The sequence below is a fragment of the Panicum virgatum genome, chromosome 9N (genome assembly GCF_016808335.1).
Source record: "Panicum virgatum strain AP13 chromosome 9N, P.virgatum_v5, whole genome shotgun sequence".
Lineage (NCBI taxonomy): Eukaryota > Viridiplantae > Streptophyta > Magnoliopsida > Poales > Poaceae > Panicum > Panicum virgatum.
Genome location: NC_053153.1, coordinates 18,485,306 through 18,509,011, shown reverse-complemented (window position 1 = coordinate 18,509,011; position 23,706 = coordinate 18,485,306). Strand labels below are relative to the sequence as shown.

The 23,706-nt window shown below is 46.0% G+C and overlaps 3 protein-coding genes across 4 annotated transcripts; 1 reads left to right on the top strand and 2 right to left on the bottom strand.

The window, feature by feature from the left end:
- Positions 1–8,619: 8,619 nt before the first annotated feature.
- On the bottom strand, positions 8,620–14,251 carry LOC120692393 (arabinosyltransferase XEG113-like). 2 transcript variants are annotated; one of them, XM_039975668.1, is made up of 10 exons: positions 13,408–14,245; positions 12,020–12,276; positions 11,658–11,793; positions 11,407–11,501; positions 11,260–11,313; positions 10,639–10,752; positions 10,027–10,125; positions 9,801–9,920; positions 9,381–9,467; positions 8,620–9,297 (listed from the first exon to the last, which is right to left on the bottom strand). In XM_039975668.1, exons 1-10 carry the CDS (start codon positions 14,123–14,125, stop codon positions 9,127–9,129), a joined length of 1,851 nt encoding a protein of 616 aa, XP_039831602.1. In that variant the 5' UTR covers positions 14,126–14,245; the 3' UTR covers positions 8,620–9,126. The 2 variants fall into 2 exon arrangements, with proteins under 2 accessions (XP_039831602.1, XP_039831603.1); XM_039975669.1 differs by lacking the exon at positions 8,620–9,297 and having other exon boundaries at positions 9,380–9,521; positions 13,408–14,251.
- Positions 14,252–17,043: 2,792 nt separating this feature from the next.
- Positions 17,044–19,006, top strand: LOC120692394 (protein POST-ILLUMINATION CHLOROPHYLL FLUORESCENCE INCREASE, chloroplastic-like). The gene is made up of 6 exons (XM_039975670.1): positions 17,044–17,495; positions 17,593–17,677; positions 17,834–18,026; positions 18,155–18,267; positions 18,411–18,518; positions 18,662–19,006. Exons 1-6 carry the CDS (start codon positions 17,326–17,328, stop codon positions 18,779–18,781), a joined length of 789 nt encoding a protein of 262 aa, XP_039831604.1. The 5' UTR covers positions 17,044–17,325; the 3' UTR covers positions 18,782–19,006.
- Positions 19,007–19,099: 93 nt separating this feature from the next.
- Positions 19,100–22,080, bottom strand: LOC120692395 (DNA-directed RNA polymerases II, IV and V subunit 6A-like). The gene is made up of 6 exons (XM_039975671.1): positions 21,902–22,080; positions 21,268–21,301; positions 21,001–21,173; positions 20,871–20,922; positions 19,611–19,678; positions 19,100–19,519 (listed from the first exon to the last, which is right to left on the bottom strand). Exons 1-6 carry the CDS (start codon positions 21,934–21,936, stop codon positions 19,450–19,452), a joined length of 432 nt encoding a protein of 143 aa, XP_039831605.1. The 5' UTR covers positions 21,937–22,080; the 3' UTR covers positions 19,100–19,449.
- Positions 22,081–23,706: the final 1,626 nt, after the last annotated feature.

Genomic DNA, 23,706 nt, shown 5'->3' with positions numbered 1-23,706 from the left:
TATCATGGATCAGCTTGCAGACTTGAGGCTTAACATGGAGATGAACTTGTACTTTGCTCCATACATTATGTCCATCATCAAGGTGAAGACTAGCTTCAGAGGGTTATGTGAAAGTAAGCACACTCCTTTCAGGCCATTCAAGAATGACAATGCTTTTCTCTTGAGGCCTTTGACTCCCTTCCCTGGAGATGATATGGATGCCGAAGCACAAGGGCAAGATGATAGTGATGATGATGCTCATATGGGAGCAGCTGGAGCTCAGCATGCCATGCCACCACCGCATCCTCCAGCACAGCAGCAGTGGGCCCCTCCAGCTGGCTACTTTGACCCATACTTTGCATCCATGCAGGAGAGCATGTCCTCTCAGATTGCGGGGTTGGCTAATCAGATGCAGAGTCAAATGAACCTTAACTTTCAGAACATGCAGCAGCAGATGTTCCAGCCTATGATGACTCAGATGCAGGGGTTTCATGATAGTTTGCATTCAGATATAGCAGCTCTTGACTCACGTTTTGAGGATTTACCCTCCTCTGAGCAGTTTGAACAGCTTGAGCAGAGACAGGAGCAGCTAGAGCAACGTTTTGATGTTTTCAGCACAGCCTTCACAGGGTTTACTGATCATTTCTACTCAGTGTTTCCGGCTCCAGTGCCGCCTCCAGAGTTCTACCCGCACCAGCCGTTCTACCCACCGCCACCTCCTCCACCAGCCGTTTGACCTTATTGGGAATTGATGCCAAAGGGAGAGAAGGAGCTTTGGAGTGCTTGATCTAGGGGGAGCTCATGGACTTCTAATGGAGATCATTCGTTTTCGGCTTTCGCTTGCCACTCTTGTTTATTTGTGTCTTCCATGAACTCTATTTGAACTCTATTTAAGACTTGTGTTTGGATTTGAACATTTGGTTTGTATTGTGTGATGAACTATGTTAGTTTATGCTACTCTTATCTATTTATGTTCATCTTGTGGTTGTGAGGTTGTGCTAACCATGTTAAAGTTCATATCATATATATCTTGTATCTTGTATGCCTCGATTTCCACTTGTAGGGAAAACTCCGTCAAAAGTTTCAAATATATATATGTGTACTTGGTATTCATGAAAATTAATATGCACATATCAAGGGGGAGTTCTCTCTACTCATCGAACTTGGTGAATTTATTCATACCATATTCTGAAATTTTCAAGAAAATGAGTAAGTTCTTCCAAAGTTCAATTCCAAGTCCACCTTATGCCTAGTGTATAAAGTTGACTTGAAAACTTTTATCACTCCAAAATTTAGTGTTGTCATCAATTACCAAAAAGGGGGAGATTGAAAGCATCTAGGCCCATAATTCGAGTTTTGGTAATTAATGACAACGGTTTGTGGATTAACGAATTCATTTGAGATAATGAGTATAGGTTGATCCACGAGTGAAAGAGATTTGGTTGTGAACGTATGGAGTTTTGGAGATGATAAGCAAAGCTTGGACTCAAGGCAAAGGTATAAAATAGGGTTTTTGCGTTTTACCGGTCACAAGGCGTTTAGTGGATGAAAAGTGACCGGATTTGTTGGATAGATAGCCGTACTATCAAGAGGGGTTGCGTACTCATGCTTGACGGGTCTTTAGTGCCATTTTGCTCAAAATGTCTAGTTGCATGCATGAGGGCTAACGGCGTTCTGAAAAGATTTGAAATAAACTAAGTTCGAGAGCTGACTGAGTAACGGCGGACAGTCCGCGCCTGAGGGGCGGACAGTCCGCGCCCGTTCCAGAGAGCTTGCAGAGGCTCTGGTGGGCTGGCGGACAGTCCGGCCCAGAGGGGCGGACAGTCCGCGACCGTTCCAGAGAGCTTGCAGAGGCTCTGGTGGGCTGGCGGACAGTCCGGCCCAGGTAGGCGGACGGTCCGCCACTGTATTTCAAATTTGTACCAGAAAGGGTGTCTAACTGGTGTGGGCTTCAAAGTTGAACGGCGGACAGTCCGGCCATGGTGCGCGGACGGTCCGCCGGCTAATTTCAAACTTGTACCAGAGAGGTTGTTTCTCTGGTTTGGGCTGAAAAGTTAAATTGCAGACGGTCCGCTCCTGAGGCGCGGACGGTCCGCAGGCTAATCTCAAAGTTGTTCCAGAGACGTTGTTAGTCTCTGGTAGGTTGGAACTCTTAACTGCGGATGGTCCGCCACTGGGGCGCGGACGGTCCGCCAGGGCTTAGCGGCTAGTTCTGACACGCATTAAATGCACTCTGACTCACTGGTTTATAACGGCGGACAGTCCGGTTTTTGAACCGCGGACGGTCCGCGACTTCGCAGAAAAGAGTGTAACGGCTAGTTTTTGAAGGGGTGTCTATATATACCCAATGCTCGGCCATTGGGTGTGTCTCTTGGCCATTTGGATAGCATTCTTGACACATTAGAGCTAAGGCATCCCTCTCTCACACACACTTGCTTAGAGATTGCATTTTTGAGAGTGTGAGAGCTTCCTAGTGCATTGCATCAAGAGTTTGAGCTTTGTGGCATTAGGGATACTTCAAGCAAGCGTCATCAACTTGTTACTCTTGGGAGTTGCCGCTCCCTAGACGGCTTGGAGAAGTGGATTTCGTGGAGCTCCTCCAAGGAGATTGTTGAGGAGCCCCGATTTCGGTTGTGAGAGGTTTTGTGCTCACCTCACCGGAGTGGTGAAGAGCAATTCTAGTGGAATCGAGGTGTGGAGCGGTTCCTTGATTCAAGCCGGCTCAAGATCAAGAGGTTCTTGATAGAGGAGCGGTTGATTCTTGGAATCCACCTCAACGTGGATTAGGGGTGACCGGCAAGTCATCGACACCACGGGATAATTTCTTGTGTCAAGCTTGGTTACTTCTCTTGCTCTCTTTAATACTTGCTTTTACTTTGAGCAATTTACTTTACTAGAGCTTGATTTGTGTCTTGTCACCCTAGGTTGCAAACCCATCTAGAGATAGTAATAGCATGACATAGGGCTTTCCTTTGTTACTAATTAAATTTCTCTAGTGTTATTGGTTTTAGATTTTAAACCGCCTATTCACCCCCCTCTAGTCGGTGTTCTTGATCCTACAGCTGTTACACTCAAATACAGTGAAAACAGAGTTTTCGCGGACTGTCCGCCTCACAGAGACCGGACCGTCCGCTATTCAAAACCAACGGCTAGAACTGCAATGATTGTGTGTCAGAGTCGACCGTTAGAGCCCTTCGTGGACTGTCCGCGCCCTATTTGCGGACCGTCCGCCGTTCAGATACTCCGAGCACTAAGAGAGACAGCATCTCTGGACAAACTTAAAGTTTGAGGGGCGGACCGTCCGCACCCATTGAGCGGACCGTCCGCCCTTCACATCGTGCAACCCACCAGAAGCAAATGGTCATTTTCTTAACTGACCGGCGGACCGTCCGCACCCCAATGGCGGACCGTCCGCCCTTTACTCTTAAAACCCACCAGAGACCCAACACGTCTCTGGTCAATTTGTTAAGTGATCTGCGGACCGTCCGCGCCCATGGGCGGACCGTCCGCAGTCCAACCTTTCAGCACAAGCCAGAGAAACAACCTCTCTGGATGAAAATGAATTATACTAGCGGACCGTCCGCACAACAGGGCCGGACCGTCCGCCCGTTAATTCTTTTTCCCACAAGTTGATCAACATCAACTCCAACACCTTCTCCTTTGCAAATGTGCCAACACCACCACGTGAACAACACCATGTGCATGTGTGTTAGCTTTTCACAAACATTTTCAAAGGATTTTCACTTGATCTCACCACGCCACTCGATCCTAGCAACATCGCAATGTTAGATCGCTCAAGTGGCACTAGATGACCGATATGCAAACAAGTTTGCCCCTCTTGATAGTACGGCCATCTATCCTAAATCCGGTCATGCACTTCTCTACACAACCTTTGACCGGTGAAATGAAATGCCCTACAAGTCATACCTTTGCCTTGCGCATTCCATTTCATCTTCCAAAATATTGATGCCACACAAGCACCAAACTCCATCAAGCCTTTTGATCATCATCATGAGTCAACACTTGGCTTGATCTTTCTTTAATTTATATGATCCACTCTATATCATCACATGACCTCTTTGGTCCATCGATCTTGACCTTGCTCGCTCTTCACCGTTGCCTCGGTCCATCGGCGCCAAATCTTGCCCAAGCTTCACCGCCTCGCGGTCCCTCGCTTCAAAGCTTTGACTTGCCCTTCTCCATTGCAACCGGTCCATCAAGCCAAGCCTTGTCTTGATCTTCTCCACTTTGGTCACATAACTCCATGTCATGTCTCATATGCAATGAGCTCTCGATCACACTATATGAGCATAGCTTCAACCCTTAGCCATTTCTCCTCCATGGCACATGTTGCTCATACTAGTGTCTTTGTGTGGACTAATCTCCTGTGTATCTCAACATAAACACTTATTAGTCCACCTAAGTTGTCACTCAATTACCAAAACCAAACAAGGGCCTTTCAGCTTGCCACAGAAATGTCATCCTTCTTTCTTTTCTTCACTTCCAGCATCTGTGTTGGCATTTTGTTAGGGCTTTTGTTGTGGCTTATTATGCTGGATTTTCTTAGAACATTGCCCCTTATTTTTAAATTGAGGATTCTTAGGCTTTATGTATTCATTGACAAATCTTTTATATTGCCTTTTCTTAGAGGCCTGAAATTGACCAACATGCTCAATCCTCTCAGCCTTAAGCCTTTCCTCCTCTTGGACACACATGTCTATCATTTCATCAATGCTCCACTTAATTTTCATAGCATTGTAATTGATGGTAAATGGAGAAAACTCCGGGGGCAAAGATGACATTATGAAATGCACAAGAAAGCCATCAGAAATTTCCATTTCCAAAGACTTAAGTTTAGCAGCCATGTGACATTTCTTCATAATATGCTCTCTTAAGCTTCCGATTGGATTATACTTTTCTTCTACAAGCCTCTTTATTAGAGTGCTTGCATAGATTTTTGAGGAACCTTTGAACTAATCCTCAACTTTGCTAAGGTATTCCTTAGCACTATTTGTGTCCGGAATTGCGCCTATAATACTTTCAATAATAGAACTTTTAATTATCATGAGGCACTTACGATTTGATGTCTTCCATAAAGCCTTTTTCTTATTGTATTCTTTTAGGAGTGCTTCATAATTTTCAGCGTTCTCCCGAGGCTCTTTAGGAGCTTCATTATTGAGAGCATAATCGAGATCCAGCAGAGCTAAATTGATCTCTAATTTTTCTTTTCATGAAACATAATTGCTCCCATTAAGTGGCTCAATACCGTTTATTAATCCGGTAATATGAGCATAAGATGCTGCATCCAAAAACATAAGAAAAAACTTTAGTGAGCAACATCACAAACTACTTTTATTGATCAAAATCAAAATAGCTTTGGCCAGAATTGAATAAGAGCAATAAAATTTTGTGAAAATTATTCATTCATCAGTTTTGGCCAGAAAAATGAATAAAATTCACACTTTACAATGTGCCTCAAAACTTCTTTTATTAACCCAATCAAATCACCTTTGGGCAGAAAAGATTGAGAAAATAAAATTTTGCGAAAGTTTATTCATTAATCAGCTTTGGCCAGAAAAATGAATAAACATCACACTTTATTATAGAGGCATAATTAAATATAAACTCATACAAAAATTATTGCAGCGGAAACATGTACTAAAACATGATGAAAATATACAAATAAAACAAATTATTTACATGAACATATTTAAAATAAATAACTATATAAAACTGTCATAAGAAAATGCCTAATATTTATGTGCATCCCAAGTACTTAAAAGAAAAACGGCTCATCAAATAAAAACATTAAAATATCAGCTTATTGAAATTACCAGCCCAACACTATGCAGCCCATACCTTTTTTTTAACGGGCCGCATAAACCTCCCGGCGGCCTGGCCAGTTATCTCCACCGCCTCACATGCTGGCCCATTAGGCCCACGGGGCGGCCAAAACTACCAGCCGCCCCAGCCCCCTGAAACCCTCCCCTTCTGTCTTTCTCCTTTCTCCCTCCTCTCTCTCTTACCCGACGGCGGCGGCGCGTGGCGCGCGGCGCGCGCGCCCGCCCAAGGCGGAGGGAGAAGGCGGCGCTGCCGGGCTCCGCTCGCCGGAGCTGCGTGCCGCTTCCGCTGGCACGCAGCCCCATCGAGCGCGGCTCGACAGCGCCCAAAGGCCCCCCGGGTCGGGGTGGAAACGGCACAGGGTGGTGAGGGGGGGTGAGTTACAAGATCCGGCCAGTGGCCGGACTTCCGGCGATGGCTGGCCCCAGGAAGGGCCGGCGACGAGCCATAGCGTCGGAGATGGCGGAGCCGCTAGGGGCCAAGCCCCTTTGCGTGCGCCCGCTACGAAGATGGTGGCCATGGCGGCGCCGACAACGACCCAGCCGCGGCCCTAAGGTAATACTCCGCCCTTCTTGCTCTAGATTGTAGGTTAGGGTTCATAGGATCCAAGAAATTTGGGAAATTTCTTGTAGCTAGGGTTTCAAGATTTGGGGATTAGGGAGCTAGGGTTCTTAATGGTACAAAAAAGTTACTTTCCCTTCTTATACTCACTAACCAGAACCCTAGAGATGTATACATGCATCAGTAACACATGGATCTAGGGCCAATAGTAACAAATCATGCATAAACACGATGAACATCATGAGCATAAACATAAATTGAGCATGAATTGTTCAAACGGTGAACTAATTAAAACAAAATCATCATGAATTGCATGAATTGAAGCATGATTGTGCTAGATAGAGGGCTAATTAAAACATATGCAGCATGAATTGCATAAGAATACTCACGGGCATGCACAAGAACATGAAAATTGGGCACTGATTCATCTAAAGAACCATGAACAGCACATGAACAAGGATCCAAAAGGATCTAGCATGGCTCTGGTGGCACTATTAGAACCTCTGGATCGACTAGATCCTAATGGATCACATGCACATACTTGAATCAAGGTATAGTCATACCTTCTTTAGATGTAGAAGCCATCTAGATATGTAGATGGTGCTGGTGTTATTCTTTCTAGTGTTTGTAGTGGTAGAGATGATCAGATATATACGAGAGAGAGAGGGATGAATTACTTAGCTTGAGTTCTACCTTCTCCCCTCTATTTATAGCCAATACACATATAGGGGAACCACACCCCCATAGATTTAGATTTTGCCCACTGATCACAGACAAAACCGTTTGAGATTCAAATGGTTTTGCAAGACTTAATGGCTAAGTTTTGATCTTACTTGAGACCCAAGTCTTCTAGTAAAACTTGAGGCTCAAATGGTTTTGAGTTTTAGTGGATTTGATTCTAGCCATTTAATTATGTTTTAACGGCTAAGATCAATTCCAACATGTATATGCTTCTACTGTTGAACAGGCGCACGCCCTGTTCCTGGGGGCTGGGGCCGGCCGGCGGGGGCCAGCACGCCCGGCCGTGCCGTTAATTCGGCCGGCCGGGGAGAGGGAAGTTACTGCCGGCCGCGCGCGATTGCGGATGGGTAGGAGAAGATTCCTCCGCCGCGGCAGGGTTTGACTCGCCGAGAGGTCTGGCGCGCTTGACGGGGAGTGGGCCACGGCCCACGGCGGCGCTGCCGGTTTCTGCCGACTGCTGAGCAGCCTGAGCTCCTGCTCGGGAGTAAGCGACCATCGATGAGCTGCTGCCGCCGCTGCCGCCCCGCGCGCGGCAACATACGGACGCCGTCTCAGGCCGGGCTCAGTTCATCGCCGGAATATTCGCATCGTGGGCGACTGGGCGGCGTGTGGCGGAGCGGAGCACAGTTGTGGCCAACGTGGGCGCAGTGGTCTCCCCAGCGCAGTAAAGAAAATGCCCAGTATAGCCCAGTTGAGTTTCAGCCCATTATGCGTCGATCAACTTTTGCAATCCGGCCCAGTTTGGTTTTCTGGATGGCTTCCATTCTGAGATTTGGCCCACGCTCTGCCGGGTCACCGCCTTTCTTGCTCGGTGTCTCCTGTTTTGTTCCTTGGGAAAAATGATCCCTTGCTGAAATTCAGAACACTTCTATTCTATTTGTATTATTTTTCGTATAAATTCAGAAAAATTTCTGAGATTCTTCCACATAGAAGTCTCAGTGCAAGCGTAATGAAACTCCGCTGGATTCCGTTTCAGTGACCCGCATGTCAGTGACGAAATCACGGTTAGATTAACAGGGCCGTCAGGCGAGAGCTCGCTTCAGCCAATCAGCCGAACTAGTCAACCTGCATGGCCAAGTTACAGTTATGAGCACAAGCTTTCATGTTAGGAACTAAAAAAACTTGACCTGCAGGGGAAAAATCGCCCACACGGTATTGTATTAAGAAGAGGACTTTCTCACACAGGTCAAGAAAATCCTCGAACTCCTGCTCCCACCCCACCCATACATGATGGTCCGTCGCCTTGTGAGTTAGGCCGGATCCAGACTATACTTTGGACATAGGGACAGACAAGGAGATTTTTTTTTTACCCTGCACGGGGAACTACCCACCGGAAAGTCCGCCCCCGAAGGGGATCGAACCCCGGCCGACAGGCAGGGGGGCACTACACCTAGCCTGTTTCGGCTTCGCGGCCGTTCGCCATGGTTAGGAACTGTGTGTATGTCAAACTCCAGATAGCGATTAAAAAAAGCATATAGCTGCTTGGAAAATTTACTAACGGAATTGCCAAGTTTTGCACAACAGATATGATTATATGAACAATGCTGTGTATCAGCCAGATAACTGGCTAAAGTGTCTCCTGCAACACCAGTGACAACCAAGCTTCGCACAGCAGTTAAAAACAATGCCCTCTTCTCCTTTGGAGCTGGTGCCTGTATCAGCTATGATTCTATGAACATGAATGCACAAAAAAAAGGAAAAATAACTAAGCCGTCAGCCAAATGTTGCCTCAATCTAAATCAATAGGGGGCTCATGCTTCACCCGAGGATCTTAGAAACAAGGGGCCACCACTTGTCGACAGGTGAATCACTCTTCGAGGAACAAAACTAAAATGCCGATCCATTTCTTTGCTTCAAAGCTCGAAGTTGGCCTGAAGAGTCGATTAGACCGCCATTATAAAGGAGTAGGCTGCTCCCAAGAAAACCTGTTTAGCAATTTATCTTCCTCTGATTACAAGATCTCAGATCATCATTAGTATCTTTCTTGCATCTTGTTGTCAGTTGTCATGACCAAGGTGGATGGTCCTGTATCCTTGTCTCTGGAGGGTGTGGCTTCCACCCTGGTTTCTCGTCCCAGTACATGTCATAATATATGTGGCCAATTTCGCGGAACTCTACGCAGCACCATAGGCCCACATACCTTTTCACACGATTCCGGAACTTCGTCTCCACAGCCTGGTTTCAGTAATTTGAGTTCAGGTGGAAACTTTTTATCCAGAACATTAGGCAAAAATGTAAAAAAGTGTATAGCAGCTTACTGCATCAGCAAAACCTCCGAAGGCATCAACCATAGATGAGAATTGTATGATTTTAACACTCTTATATGACGAGAAGATATTCAACAGCTGCCAAAAGAAAGGGAAGAAAGCCACAAAGTTCAGCATATCTCATTCCAGTAGCTGTCAAACAATATAGCAAAATTACCTACAAGATACAGCAGTACTTCTGAGTTTGCAGGAAATGCTTTAAGCTTCACCAGTTCAATTATATTTTTCTATTTAGTTCTCAAAGTCTTTCCCTAGCTTTCTCCATAAATTATATGTACAAGAATTCAAGGAAACTAAGGAAATCCAAAGGATATTATTACAATGTTGAGCTAAGTCTGATTATGTGACAAGGACTGTTGTACTTTGTACTAAACTGAAACCACGTCTTGCAGGAAAGAAATAACAATTTACCTTTTCTTCAGTGCTATTTCTTGGTAAAAGAAGGGGTCTGTGCTTATCAGTTCTATTAACTGCAGAGCATCTGGAGCTATGAACATCACAGAGTTGAACCTCGAGCAACGATTCTTTCACCTATTTGAACACTCCAAATCAAAACAATTAGGGGACAAGTTCACTATTCTTGTTGCCAAGCATTCAAGGTGAAAAGTAGAAAAGGCAGCAAATCACTTGATATTACCTCTTTAGGTAATGATGGATTCTCAAGAAAGGAGTACTCTCTGAAATCAATATGCGGACCAAACTCTTCCTTTGGCAAGTCCTTCAGCATAACATGCACCTGTGCCGTGAAATTATTTATTAAGGAAAATTTGTTTCATAACTGATTACAAATATCAGTTAAATATTGTGTTCAGACCTTCTGTAAGGGATATTTTGATTGGGTTCAAGGTCAATAAACCAAGTTTGAGGGAGGGAGGGAGGGGAGGGAGGAAAGGAGGAGAGAGAAAAAACATGGTATACAATACAAGGAGGGAGGGAGGGTGGGAAGGGAAAGGAAAAACACGGTATTCAGGGATGAAGGGAGGGAGGGCATTGAAAAAACATGGCAAGCAGGGCCATCTGAGCACAACCAGCGGTATGGATTGGCAACATCACAAACTAACTACAGAACCAACCTCATGGGGTGAAGTGCTCTGTTATTAGAAGCTGAGCTGGCAGTGCAAATCTCAGATTTTAGATATATATATATATATATATATATATATATATATATATATATATATATATATATATATTTGTTAGTAAAAAAACCTAGGCTCACTAGAAGTCTAGAACGTCCTTACAGAATTACCTCAAACACATGATCCATTGGGCAGAGAAAAGGTTGTCTTGTCATTGTTCCTTCCATAACTCCAGGATGTCCAAACCACATTCTATCAAGCCTGCACCATAATGGAGGCATTACCTAAAAGTACAAACTGCAGTCAGAAAAGGGGCATCAAAGTATCAAACATGTATTAACACTACCAAAAGCCAGATAATGCTTCAAAAATTCTCCCTACTACCTTCAAAAGTAATAGAAGATAAAAGAAATATGATGATTTTGTCTTAACTTAAAGCAAGCATCTAGTGCACGTAGATGTTCAATATATAATTTTTCACCAATCACCATAATACCTCTATCTTTCCCATCGTGGAAATTTTGCTGGTACGATGGAATTCTGAAATTTGTATTAAGGAGAGATGGAACACTACATTCGAAAAAGGTAATAAGATAATAATAATCCTTAAAATCAGGCAAGTTAAATCTTTGGACAAGCCAAATTAATGAAGTCAAAGGTGTGGGGGCATATCAAGTTGAATGAGATGCTTCCACCAGGTATGCCCATTTAGCCCCACAGTCAAGCACTTGAACAGAAAACAATCATGAAGCATGAAGGAAGCTAGTATCAAAAAGAGAAGTTTCACCAACCAGTGTCCGTTTTAACAAGGACGCGATTGCAAGTGCAGTTCTTATTTCTTTCAGCTGAAAATTTTTAAGCAACTAGTTAGATTTTTTTTAAAAAAATAATAATAGGAACAAAACCGGTAATCTGATCAAATATGTGGAAGAAGATACCTGATAATTAACCAATGCAAAATGGGATTCAACAGTATGAGCGCCATCTAATAGCAAACTTTTTGGAATGTTAGGTTTAAATGACAGGAAACCTCCTGCACACGGGACACCAGGTTAAGAGTCAGGATGATGAAATAGTGACAAGTACAAAATATAAGAGTACTAGTACAGTCCATTTCAATGCAGTTGAATAAACCATTCACAAAAGTAGAATACAGTTTTCTTGTGACGGGTATAGACAGTGTATAGACCTGGAGAGTCATAATATGATGGTTGATCAAAGAAAAGCATTGCCTCTCGCAATCTATGGCGCTTTCCTTCAGTACCCGCATACTGAAAAGTAGTATGAACTGCATACGGTTCCAAGTGAAGCTGCTTATACATGCCCTGTTAATACAACAAGATAAACACAAAGCAGGTTGATAACAGTACCGCACTACAAACATGATTGCAAGCATGGGAAAAAAAACTAGCAAAAAAAAATGCAAACAGAATATCCAAAGAGCAACAAGGAGACCCACAAAATTACAAGATAAAACTATTATCTAACAAAAAAATGTTTTTACATGCAAATTTTTCTAATTGGCAACTGCAAACAACGAAATACTCCTACCTGCACAAAATATGTGTGGCCGCTGCAAAATATACTTGCCGGTAGTACTCCCAACTTCAGCTTCCCATCATAAGAATATACCAGATCACCTTGTCCTTCAACTGGTTGTCCAAAAACTTTGTGTACGAGATCGTTAAAAGCATTCTGGTCCCACAACTTATCATCAGATAGGACTAAGTCTTTCCAATCCTTTGCCAGCCTTTTAGAAGGTTCAGTGGGTCGCCAATGGAAAATACCAATATTGAATGCACCAGTAACTGTATATAGATAACCGCAAATGACTGTTATGTTACTAATACATAACGTTGGAATCTTCAGTTATGTAGTAGTAGTTCTCCGAAAGACGATATAATAATTTTCTCAAAAGTTGGGAATCACCTGCCTCTAAGGAGATGCAAGACTGGGAACAGACATGCCTGAGAGTTGTGGTGAGGTACAAAATAAATATTATGAGAGTGAAATCATATTGTTTGGCTTAGTCTTGGATCATGGGGACTGGATGGTATTTGTGACCAGATCCATAAGGATCTCCAATAGACCACTATCTTAGGTTTTAAACAATGTGTACGGCAGAAAAGATTGTGAAGATATTTTATCAATTGTCTAACTCCACCCAAAAGACTTGGTGAACATGACTCAAGCTTACAGCAATCTAGTTGTAAAATTACTAAAACTTAGTAGTACAACAGTGGGGAATAGAGGAACCAAAATATAACAATATTTATAGTGATAACATGATTGAAATGCGCATCCCATCACTCAATGCTAGTGAAACACTTGAGCATGCTGAGTTGCTTAGTTGTCTTCATCTACACAGAAAGGAGTGCCAAGCAAGAACGTTTGTTCACAAAGGTCTATATTGAAGGTGTTTGGTACTTGGTACTCATTCACATATACTTCACAAAGTAGATACATGAGTTGTGCCTTGCTGTCACTAGTGAAAATCTTTCTTAATTCACAGGCAATATTTTAAAATGCTGAACCTTGTGTTGTTTGTGCATAAATGCAAGTTCATTTCAATGTTCCAAAACAAGCAGTACAAGGGAAATGGCAAATGCTACAGCATCATTAGCATGCAGCTCACGCAGTTCCTAATGCAATGTTCAGTTCAGATAGTAAAAAACAAATAAGATAAAAGAACTTCTTTTGGCATGATTATTATAGATTTATAGTCGGGTGCAGATCACACCATTTCTCCTGTCAAAGCTCAGAATTGAATAGGTCTAAAAAATGCTAAGAATTGAATAGAATATGATGCGATCTGTTACTTGATTACTTCTGATCGTAACAGACACCAGTAACAAACACAGTAGCAACTCAGCAAGCAGCAAGATACTCAGCAAGCAGCAAGATTCAGAACGCACGCGATGTCTGTGGCTAGTAATTACCTTCCCTCCAGTTCTCCAGGCTGTCGTCGGTGACGGTGGGTATGACCTGATCACTGGACGTGAGGAGATCCGCGTCGGGGTATCGGGCGAGGTAGGGCAATGGGTTCTTGAGCCACACCATGTCCGTGTCGCACATGAGCAGCTCGTACCCGAAGGGCAGGAGCGCGTTGATGAGCAGCACCTTCTCCCTGCCCATCTTGTGGAACGTGGGGGAGCCCCACCCCGCGTCCTCGGTGGCCATCCTGCTGCCCATGTCGAAGACGGGCACGCCCCGGAGGTAGAGCTCCCGCAGCAGCTTGGTGTCCATGGCGCCGACGAGGAGGTTGTCGACGCCGAGGTCGGTGAGGTGGCGCGCCCAGGTGAGGATGAAGTCGAGGAAGGCGTAGTTGCCGAAGGTGACGACGATGACGCCGTCGCGGGCGCGGGCGGCGACCATGTCGCGGGTGAGCCGGAACGCGCGCGGCGAGGGCATCCGGGATCCCCGGGGCGGGGGCTTCCAGATGGGGCGGTTGTACATGGTCTCCGGCCGCGCGGGAGCGGACCGGGAGAGGTTGGCCGCCGCGGCGGGGGTGGTGGGCAGGGGGAGCGGTGGCGCGGAGAGGGAGGAGAAGGAGGAGAGCAGGAAGAAGAGTGCGGAGACGGCGAAGCCGCCGAGCACGGCGCCGTAGATCCCGACGAAGACCGGCTTGGTGGAGTCGCCGGAGCACCACGCCGCCATTTTCCCCGGCGAGGATCGGGGTCGCCGGAGGCGGAGGCGGGGTCAGCGGGCGGTGGGGGCGGCGGGCATTGTGCGCAGTGAGCGGGCGGCGACAACGGAGTGGGGCCCGCTGGACGGCGGGTGCACGGTGGGTCCGGCTCGAGTGCTCGACGGCACGGTCGTGTCGGGCATGGCGTAGCGTATGGTCGGTAGGAACTGTGGCGTCCCCGTTACGGGAAAGCTGCGGGCCCGCACGGTGGGTGCTCCGCACGCTGCCGTGAGGGTCAGCGAGGGTCAATGTGGGCCCGTATGTCAGGTACACACTACACACCCACAGCCCACATCAAGGAAGCATTTTGCGACCATTTTTTTTAATACATATCTGCATTTCAAGCAAGGAAAACGTACACGACAATATACAGATACATATAGGTATAGCATAGGTCTTGTTTAGATCATTTTGTATTTTTGTATTTTTGGAAGAGAATCTTCAACATTTAAAGTATTAAATGTAGACTAATTACAAAACTAACAGATCTCGTCTGTAAACTACGAGACGAATCTAATGAGTCTAATTAATTCATCATTAGAGCATATTTACTGCAGCATTACTGTAGCAATTTCGTGTCTAATCATGTCATAATTAGGCTCATTAGATTCGTCTCGCGATTTACAGTCCATTTGTGTAATGCGATTTATTTTTCGACTACATTTAGTACATCATGCAAGCGATTTACAAAAAATTACATTTTGCGTTTTGGGATCTAAACAGAGCCATACATGAAGGATACAGAGACAGTTGTACCAACCAAACTTCACAAAGAATTCTAAGAAATAACAAAATTACAAGGGAGCCCTTGGATCCTTCGTAAACCATCGAAGCTCGATCTCCTCGTCATCGGCTGTAGCCGCCTTCGAAAAAGAAGAAGACGAACATCATCTCAAGCTGGAGAAGTCACATTGCATAGTGGTTTTGAAAGGAGTCGAAGTAGTAGAAGCCCTCGGCAATTGCCCATCAACTAAGGACACGACCCAACCACTCCTGCTCCTAGATTGGAGCTCGCCATTGATGATCCTCGTCGCCGAAGGAAGATGGAGCTAGATTCAGCCGGCCACCATCCACTACCCCGACAACCAGCTCCACACCTTTGAAGAAGGAATAGGCCAGCAAGAGCATCACCTGGAAGACATGTTGAATTGCCCGCCCCAGACTCCTAAACAGGAGCTTTTGAACTCGTCGCTAGCACTGGAGCAGAACACCAGCGGGCGAGGAAGAGTTGAAGCATTATTCCGCCACGTCGTCGCCGCCACCGCCATCACCTCACCAATGCTGCTAGGCAACACACACCGCAAAGGATCGTGCCAGAAAGCATGCAAGAAAACACGGTCTACAGATGCCCATGGAGCCCCCCTCCCCCAACACAAAAAAAAAATCTCAACCATGGCTAAAGAAGAGAAAGAATAAGAAGAAAAAGAAAGGAGAGAGAGAAGAAGAGAAGGAAAGTAGGCTCCTAGATTGTATCCTAGATCCACCACTGCACAACATTACTAATTAAAATCATTTTTATCAGGCTTCATGTTCTAAAAATCTTGCCTCACGGGTGTCGAAAGTAAACTAGTTTACAAGTGTTATAAGAAAAAGATATATTTTTACAACACTTCAAAACATGTATTTTGTAAGTGCTGCAAGAAAAGCGTGTTGTTTTGTGAAAATATTTCTTTCGAAACAGATGAAGACACTTATGTATACATATGCACTAATGACTACTCACCCTTATAAATGCACGCATGCAATCATACTTCTATGAGCACCTTAGATGATTAAGCGAGCAAATTTTGAGATTGATGAAATTACCACAATATCTCAATATCTTTGGGCACATTGCCTACCATTGAAAGAATGTTGCCGATTTAATCTAGGAAAGAGCAGTCAAGCGACATGGGAGAGAGGGATGGCTACTAACTTGATCAAGTAAGCCATAGACTCTTGGATATTTTTGGTAAAAAAAAAAGATAGGGAAATTCTTGATCATTTAACGCCAGATCGAATCTTGTCCAACGGTCATTGGAATTTTGTCTATCCTTCTATTCTTCATGGTAACTCGGATCTGTTGGCGAAAAAGCGAAGAAATGGGTTCGTCGTTCTATTACAATATCATCAAGAACAAGAGAAAGAGCTAATATCTTGTTTGGGTATTTCAATTGAAATACTCTTTATGGGTGTTTTACGTAGAAATACTATTTTTACTTATTTTGACGATCCACGATATAGAAAATATAAAAGGGGTTCAGGAATTATTAAATTTAGATATAGGACCCTAGAGGAAGAATATCAGACGGGCATGGACAAGTATAATTCAGGGGTGGCACAACCTAACCTGTGTCCCTTCCTCGGCCCTGAGTCGTCCAGGGAGAGTAACAAAGAGAACTCTACTCCTTAAGACGTGTATGTATGAAAGAACAATATAAAATTAATTACAATCCATTAACAATATCAAATTGAAAAAAAAATCTCTACATATTGTTGTGCGTCTTGTTTTTCTACAAGAGTAAAATCAAGTTAACTTGTGAATAGTAAAAGGAAAATCACAAAAGTTAAGAAAAATAATGGCGGAATCATAATTGCACGGCAAAGTATGAGCAAGAATACTAATTTATCTAAGGATTATTCTTAATTAAAACATGAAGACCATCTTATGACATCCTTATTATGGAAATGACCATAGAGTTGTCCACCGGGAGAAAGCTAGACATGTAGTAGAGTAGACAACACTAGCGGAAGAACACCAAGCTAGCAGAAAACAGGGAGAAACAAGTGGAAACTCAGCGAGGGCGAAGATAAAAGAAGCCAGGATATTTTGGAGTCGTGAGTTTTGACCACCGGGGCTGGAGATGAGATTTTTTTTCCCGGTGAAAGCCAAAGCGCGCCCGCTCCGGACACACCAAGCTTTTGTCCCGTTCCCGCGGCTAAAAAAAGATCAAGCAGATGAGCTCTCGTACTTGGTCGCCAGCGGCATCATCCACTCCGGACACTCCCGCCTCCCCACCACACACGTCCACCCGCATCCATCGAACCACCCCTATTTACGCCGGCGGCCTGCTGCTGCGGTGACGCCTCCAGCGCTGCCCGAACCTGCCGGAGCACGGAAGAGCTGCGACCTCGTCGGCCAGTCCAGTCCAGCCACAGTTTGGCGAGTCGTTGCTAGCAAGAACGGCGATCGATGGCCACGCTCTCCTCCTGCACCCGCCTCAGCAGCACCGGCGCCGCGGCTATCCGCCGGCAGCCGGGCCGCGCGGGGGTCGTGGTCACCTGCCGGAGGCCCTCCGCGAGCGTTCGCACCGCCGCCGCCGCCACGGCGGCCCCGGCTGCCGTTGAGCAGCAGCAGAAGGAGTAAGAACAACGACCTTGCCAAGCTCGTTCAGTCCTTGCCATCATATTGACATCTTGCAGCTGCTGACTGATGCATGCTGGACATGGCTTCCCTCAGGGTGTCCCTGCCGACGTGGGCAGAGTTCGAGCTCGGGCTGGCGCCGGTGTACTGGAAGACCAGCAACGGCCTCCCTCCCTCCCCCGTGAGTCATCCTCCATGGCCATGGACCATCTTTTTCTTCGCTGAGCCTTCGAGAACCGGCCGGCGACGGATTTCCTTTTCGATCGGTTAGTTCTTGCTTTGTTTCGTTGGCACTGATGATGATGGGCTGGAGGGGTGGTTGCGTGTGGATCGGCAGGGTGAGGGCCTGACCCTCTTCTACAACCCGGCGGCGAAGAAGATGACCCCGAACGACGTGTTCGGCGTGGCGTTCAACGGCGGCTTCAACCAGCCCATCATGTGCGGCGGCGAGCCGAGGCAGATGACGCTGCAGGTCAGGGGCAGCGCCGACCCGCCCATCTACACCATCAGGATCCGCGTCCCCCAGCACGGTGCGTGCGCCGCCGGCCTCTCTCCCTTCCAACTCGATCACACCGTCTCTTATCCTGCCCACGGCGGCGCACGAGCAGACACTGAAGCGAGCGTTGCTGATTGCTTTTGTCTGTATGTTTGGCTGCAGCCGTGAGCCTGGTCTTCTCCTTCACCAACGGGGCCGAGTGGGACGGGCCCTACACCCTCAAGTTCAGGGTCCCCAAGCCATGGCAGAACAAGCCGCTGAGCTTCTTCAACGAGGTGACGAACTTGATACGACTTGTAGTGCTTCATTTCAACTTGATACCACTTATGAGGGCATCAATCGAGCGACGGGGATCGAGAAGGGCCGGGGATTTTGTTTGGTGCTGACTGGTGTGAGTGTGTTCATGGCGGCGGTGCAGGGCCTGGCGGACGAGCTCAACAGGGAGGGCGCCTGCGACCGGGCCATCTACCCCGACGAGAACATCGCCATCACCAGCTGCGCCATAGAAGGCTACTACGAAGAGGGGGTGCGTGACCATTCGTCTCGTCTGCCCTGCCGTTACTCTAATTCTCTGTTCCTGGCTTCGCCATTCATGTGTTCAGTGACAACATCATCAAGACTGAAACTGACTCTGATTCATGCCATGGCAATATGGCGTGGGGATTGCAGGGAGACCGGTGCAAGCTGGACATCGTGAGCGGATGCATGGACCCCAGCTCGAACCTGTTCGACCCGCTGGCCACCGTCGACGACGGCTCGTGCCCCTTGGAGTCTGATCCTGAGGAATGAAGGGGCTTCATCCGTACAATGTCTCTGAAGCTTTTGTGTTGTGATAGTGTGATACAGCCATACAGGAGTTTGTATGTATTTAACCACAGCAACACCGTTTTGGTGAACGACATGCGACCAAGATTGAAGTAGTATAGTTGTGGTTGTGGAAGTTTACCACCTATCTGTGCAAACTCTGTTAGAAAACCAATCTCAAAGTATCAACAAAGCATTACCATGGGTTTGCGGCTTGGCGCTAGAACAGCCATAGGCGCTTCCCAGATGTGGCGTCTCTCCGTAGAAAAACGGCAAAGGCAACTAGAATACGCAATTAGCAGGTAGGGTTACAAAGATATTTCTCACGAGTGACTTAACAAGTTGCGGAAACAACTTGACCATATCCGACAATGGACCAGGCAAACAAACATTAGCGAGGTCCAACTTCAGAAGGTGAAACACGAGCGTGATGCAACCGCATGTCTGAAACTGAAACAAACGGAGTGCAACCAAGCTAGTGGGTAACAGTTCCAGAGTGCAAGGCGACCACAGACATTAAGGTTACATAGCATCATCACGTCCCAGTTCATCAACTACATCATCCACTTATGTAGGAGTAGCATAGACCATTATAACTACAGGAAAGTCCAGCTGCACCACAAAGGCCTTTCATGCCGAATAGCTCAGTAGCTTCAGTCCCCACCAACCTGGCGTTTCCAGGAGTCCTCCACGATGAGCTCATCAACTCCCCAATCCTCATAGCTGTTTTAACACAAAGTCAATGAGAACGAAGCTGTAGTAAAGCTGTGCCAAAATTGCGTTAAAAGGTTGGAGCTTTTCCATAAAAACTCACCTTCCATCAGGTAAATACCGCCTGATTGTGAAAGGGATCTTGCGCGCTCTCAGCTCCTTCATCGCAATCTAACATTGTGCAAATACATATGGATTGTCAGAGCAGGTATTACAAACTTATATGGTGGCAACATATTGTATGAGAAATGCGAGAATGCATCTGAAATTATTTGAAAGAAATTACTGAAATTTGACAAGGTGGAATTTCATTTTACATTAAATTTTATAATGCCTTTAATGTAATAATTAACTAAAGGCTAAAGCTACAAAAAAACCCCTTTAGTTCAAATGACTTTGACCTTTCAACCCATAGGGCAGAGGTCAACAAAAACATGCTTTAAGAATACCGCGGTGTATGAGCTATTTGTGTGATTCTCTGACTTGTCCCCAAGTACAGAGAACTCTAAAAACTTGTTTCTTCATCCAATTTCAGAGGAGGGCTTGTCTCCAGGAATTAAATAGCACAGGTACAGCTCACTATACCTTAGACAATGCCATTTGGCCATGTCATCATTGGAAATTCATGATTGTACATCAAGAAGACAGTGTTTATGGAAAGAAATCCACTATAAGCATGCACTTATTGTGAATTTTTGAAGTGTCAACTAGAAGAAATCTGTCCCCTCTATTCGCTGTTCCTAAGCCCTTCTAGTTCTAACATCCAAGTCTGCAACTCTGCATTTTCTCTCTAAACTAGAAACCTAAAAGTTCTTCAAGTCAATCTGGCTAAATTTTGCACCGTAGTTATCTTATTGTATATAATGTTCACAACATGCAAACTTTATACTATGCTGAGACAATGAAAGCTTCCACAAAATACATTGGAACCAATATTTGAGTCCCACATAAATGATCATATAGAAGAAGTTAGACATATTCATGAGGCATACAGCAAATCTGTTGTACAGTAAAAGTATGCTTGACTATCAGACCATCAAACTGACCTAACCATTGTGTGTGTGTGTGTTTTTTTTTAAAAAACTAAGTCAATCATTAGCTACATGATTTCAGGAAAGATGCTACTACTTGTAAGTGGCATAATAATATCTCAAACTAGCAAATAGCATAATGAGAAATGCAAGCTACCCAATATTCTAGCAAAAAAAAAAGTAAAATGAAAAATTCAATCAGTTTCATTTGTACAGATTGAATTTAAGATGCAACTAATACAAGTTCCAACCCATTATGGAGCATTCTCAAAATACATGCTATTGCTATTGAATCCCAATTTAAAGTCTAGAAAAACCCAATTTAATTTTACCTCAAGAGGATCAGTTTCTCCCTCAAGCTCAACCATGACGGGAGCATTCATGCTGTAAGATAATAGAGAAGGTCAGTATTAAATTGAAAGATATCTTATGCAAATTCAATAATCTGAGGAAGAAATTAACCTTATCTGCAAAGCCCGTGTACCCAGGATGCGTGCACGCTCGTACTTCGTCATATACTTTGACGTTTTGCGCTCACGCTTGGCCTTTTCCTGTTCCTTCACTTCACCCTCTGCATCTACCATGTCATCAGGGGCATCCTCATTGTTGTTCTCAAGCTCTTCCTCAGCCCCTTCCTGTTCAACAAAAGTGAATTGATTGCATCAGTCATATTCATATAATCTCTTACTGTAAAGCATAAAAGTAATGAAACTAGCAATGGATCTGCACCTCCATCTCAGGTTCTGGGGGCTCATCCTCATACCTGCATAACAAAATAAAGAACTGTAAAGCTCCTAGATTCAGTGAAACAACTATGTCACAGCAGTCATAGTGACTACAGCAACCAGATAAGTTTGGGCCACTAAATTCCAACGAACCAACAAAACCCAGTCTAGGCACACTTTGAGCAAGACAACGCGTCTACAAACAGTAAGGCCCTTAAAACTAAAACATCCAACAGATATGAGATAACGAACTAAATCTCCAGGTATCGCCCTCAATTGGAGAGGCCTGTGACTCATGAACAAACTTGGCGAACAAAAAATGTATCCTTTACTGACAAAAACCGATAGGAAATCAACTCCAAGACAACCCAGTTTTTACCCCTACCCTAAACCCCATCTCCCTCCTGAATAAAAAGAAATCCCCTCCCATACTCTCACAAGGAACGCCAAATCAATCAACATCGACCGGAAATACTATACTACCAGTAAACAATGAGAGATGTTCTCTCGTTCGAGGGTAAGCGGGGATTTGCTGAGGCCATGCCTATCGTACCAAACCCTAGCAATTCTCCGCTAAGCTTTGCGTGACGAGACGAAATAAGCACGAGAGAGGGGGAGGAGGGAGGAAGAGGTCGAACCCCATGTCCATTTCGTTGTAATCGTCGTCTGCCATGGCTTCCGCCGCCCAAGCGCCGCTGCTCCGGTGGTTCGCTCGCTAGGGTTTCCGCCGGGCGGCTGGGGTAGGGGAGGAGAGGAATTTGGAGGAGAGCGAAAAAAAAGGCCCAGGGTCCGGTCCAAAAGAGGGTAGGGATCCTATCTGTCTATCTATATAAGGATCCATAATGTACTAAAAAAATCCATAAAAATTGAAATATTTCCCACCAAGATTAACCTCTATACTCACGTCACATACCACCACTTTAAGGCCCACATGTAAGCACCAAATGTTTGACAGTGGAGGCTGGCAGGCCGAAAACGCCGCCCACCCCATTCATTCGTGAGGGCGCCCCCCCTCCGTCATTTTTTTTCACCACGACATTCTCTACCCACCCTTGGGTACCCGCGATCCTATTGCCCATCGGGCGTGAATTACTCCCGCAATGACGTCTGCCTTCCAAAATGCTAAGTATCGCCCTCATCCTCCCTTTCCTCCCTCGCGACGCCGCCTCCCCCCGATGCCCCCTCCTCCCCGCGACGCCGCCTCCCCCGACCCCCGACGCCCTCCGCCTCGACGCGCAGCCCTCGGGGTGCCGCCCAGCCGCGACGCACGACCCTTGGGGTGCCGGCTCGGGGCCCCGCCGACGCCGCGCGTCGCCACGCCCGGACGCCGATCCACCGGCCTCGTCATCCCTCCACGCCGCGGCCCCGCCCGGCCGCCGCCGAGCCCGCGCGGTGCGTCGACGCCGAGCGTCGCCACGCCCGAACGCCGAACCACCGGTCTCGTCGTCCCTCTGCGCCGCGGCCTCTTCCACCAGAACCCTAGCCTCGCCTCGGCCACGATGGATGAATCCGTCTCAGCCCCCATCTCCGCCACCATCGCCGCATCCTAACCCCTGCACCTGCGTCGGCGCTCTCACCTCCCTCTCGCGCTCGCCGCCGCCGCCGCTCCACGTTCCCCTCGCGCGCGTCGTCACTGCCACTCCACCGCGTCCCCATGATCCGCCCTCGCTTTCCTGTCTCGCTCGCCGCCGCTGTCGCCACTCCGACGTCCCCTCCCCCCCCCCCCCCCCCCGCGTCATCCCTGCCCATGGCCACCTCTCCGCCGTCACAAACACCAGGACTCCGAGCGATGAACCATGTGGTGCTGCCCAGGTTTCAGATCTTCCCCTTCTATCTTCCAGATCCGGTGGCAACTAGAAGGTAGGGAGAGGTAAGGTCATCCGGCTCTCGCCCTTCTCCTCACTTTGTTTATTCTCCTTCTACGAACTCTGCTACTCTGCTACGTAGGTGATAAATCCTGATACCGGTTTTGCAGATACGCGTTTGCAATGACAGCATGCTTGGTTCAGGTACTATCTTCTACGGATGCATAATAGTTAAATGTATGGAAGAAAAGTTCCCTGATTTTTGCCACTGCTTCTTAATCTATACTAAAAAAGAATGCTTGCATGCTTTACTTCTATATTGAAACAGATGATTACACATTGCTCATATCTACTTCTATATTGAAACAGATGATTCACATTGCTCATATCTACTGCTATCTTGAAAGAAACAATTACACAATATTTGTGGTATTGCAGGAACTTGGCACCGATAAAAATCTCTATGCACTGGTTTTTGGAGAATCAGTTTTAAATGCGCTGGATGCATAAACTTTTCTTTATTCAATATCTTTTTGATAAATTAATAAATTAGTTCTGCACATGTTTACATAACTCTTTTGCCCTTTTGTGGTTTGTTAATTAAGGTGGCTATATCCTTAATTAACTGGCTTCTTGCA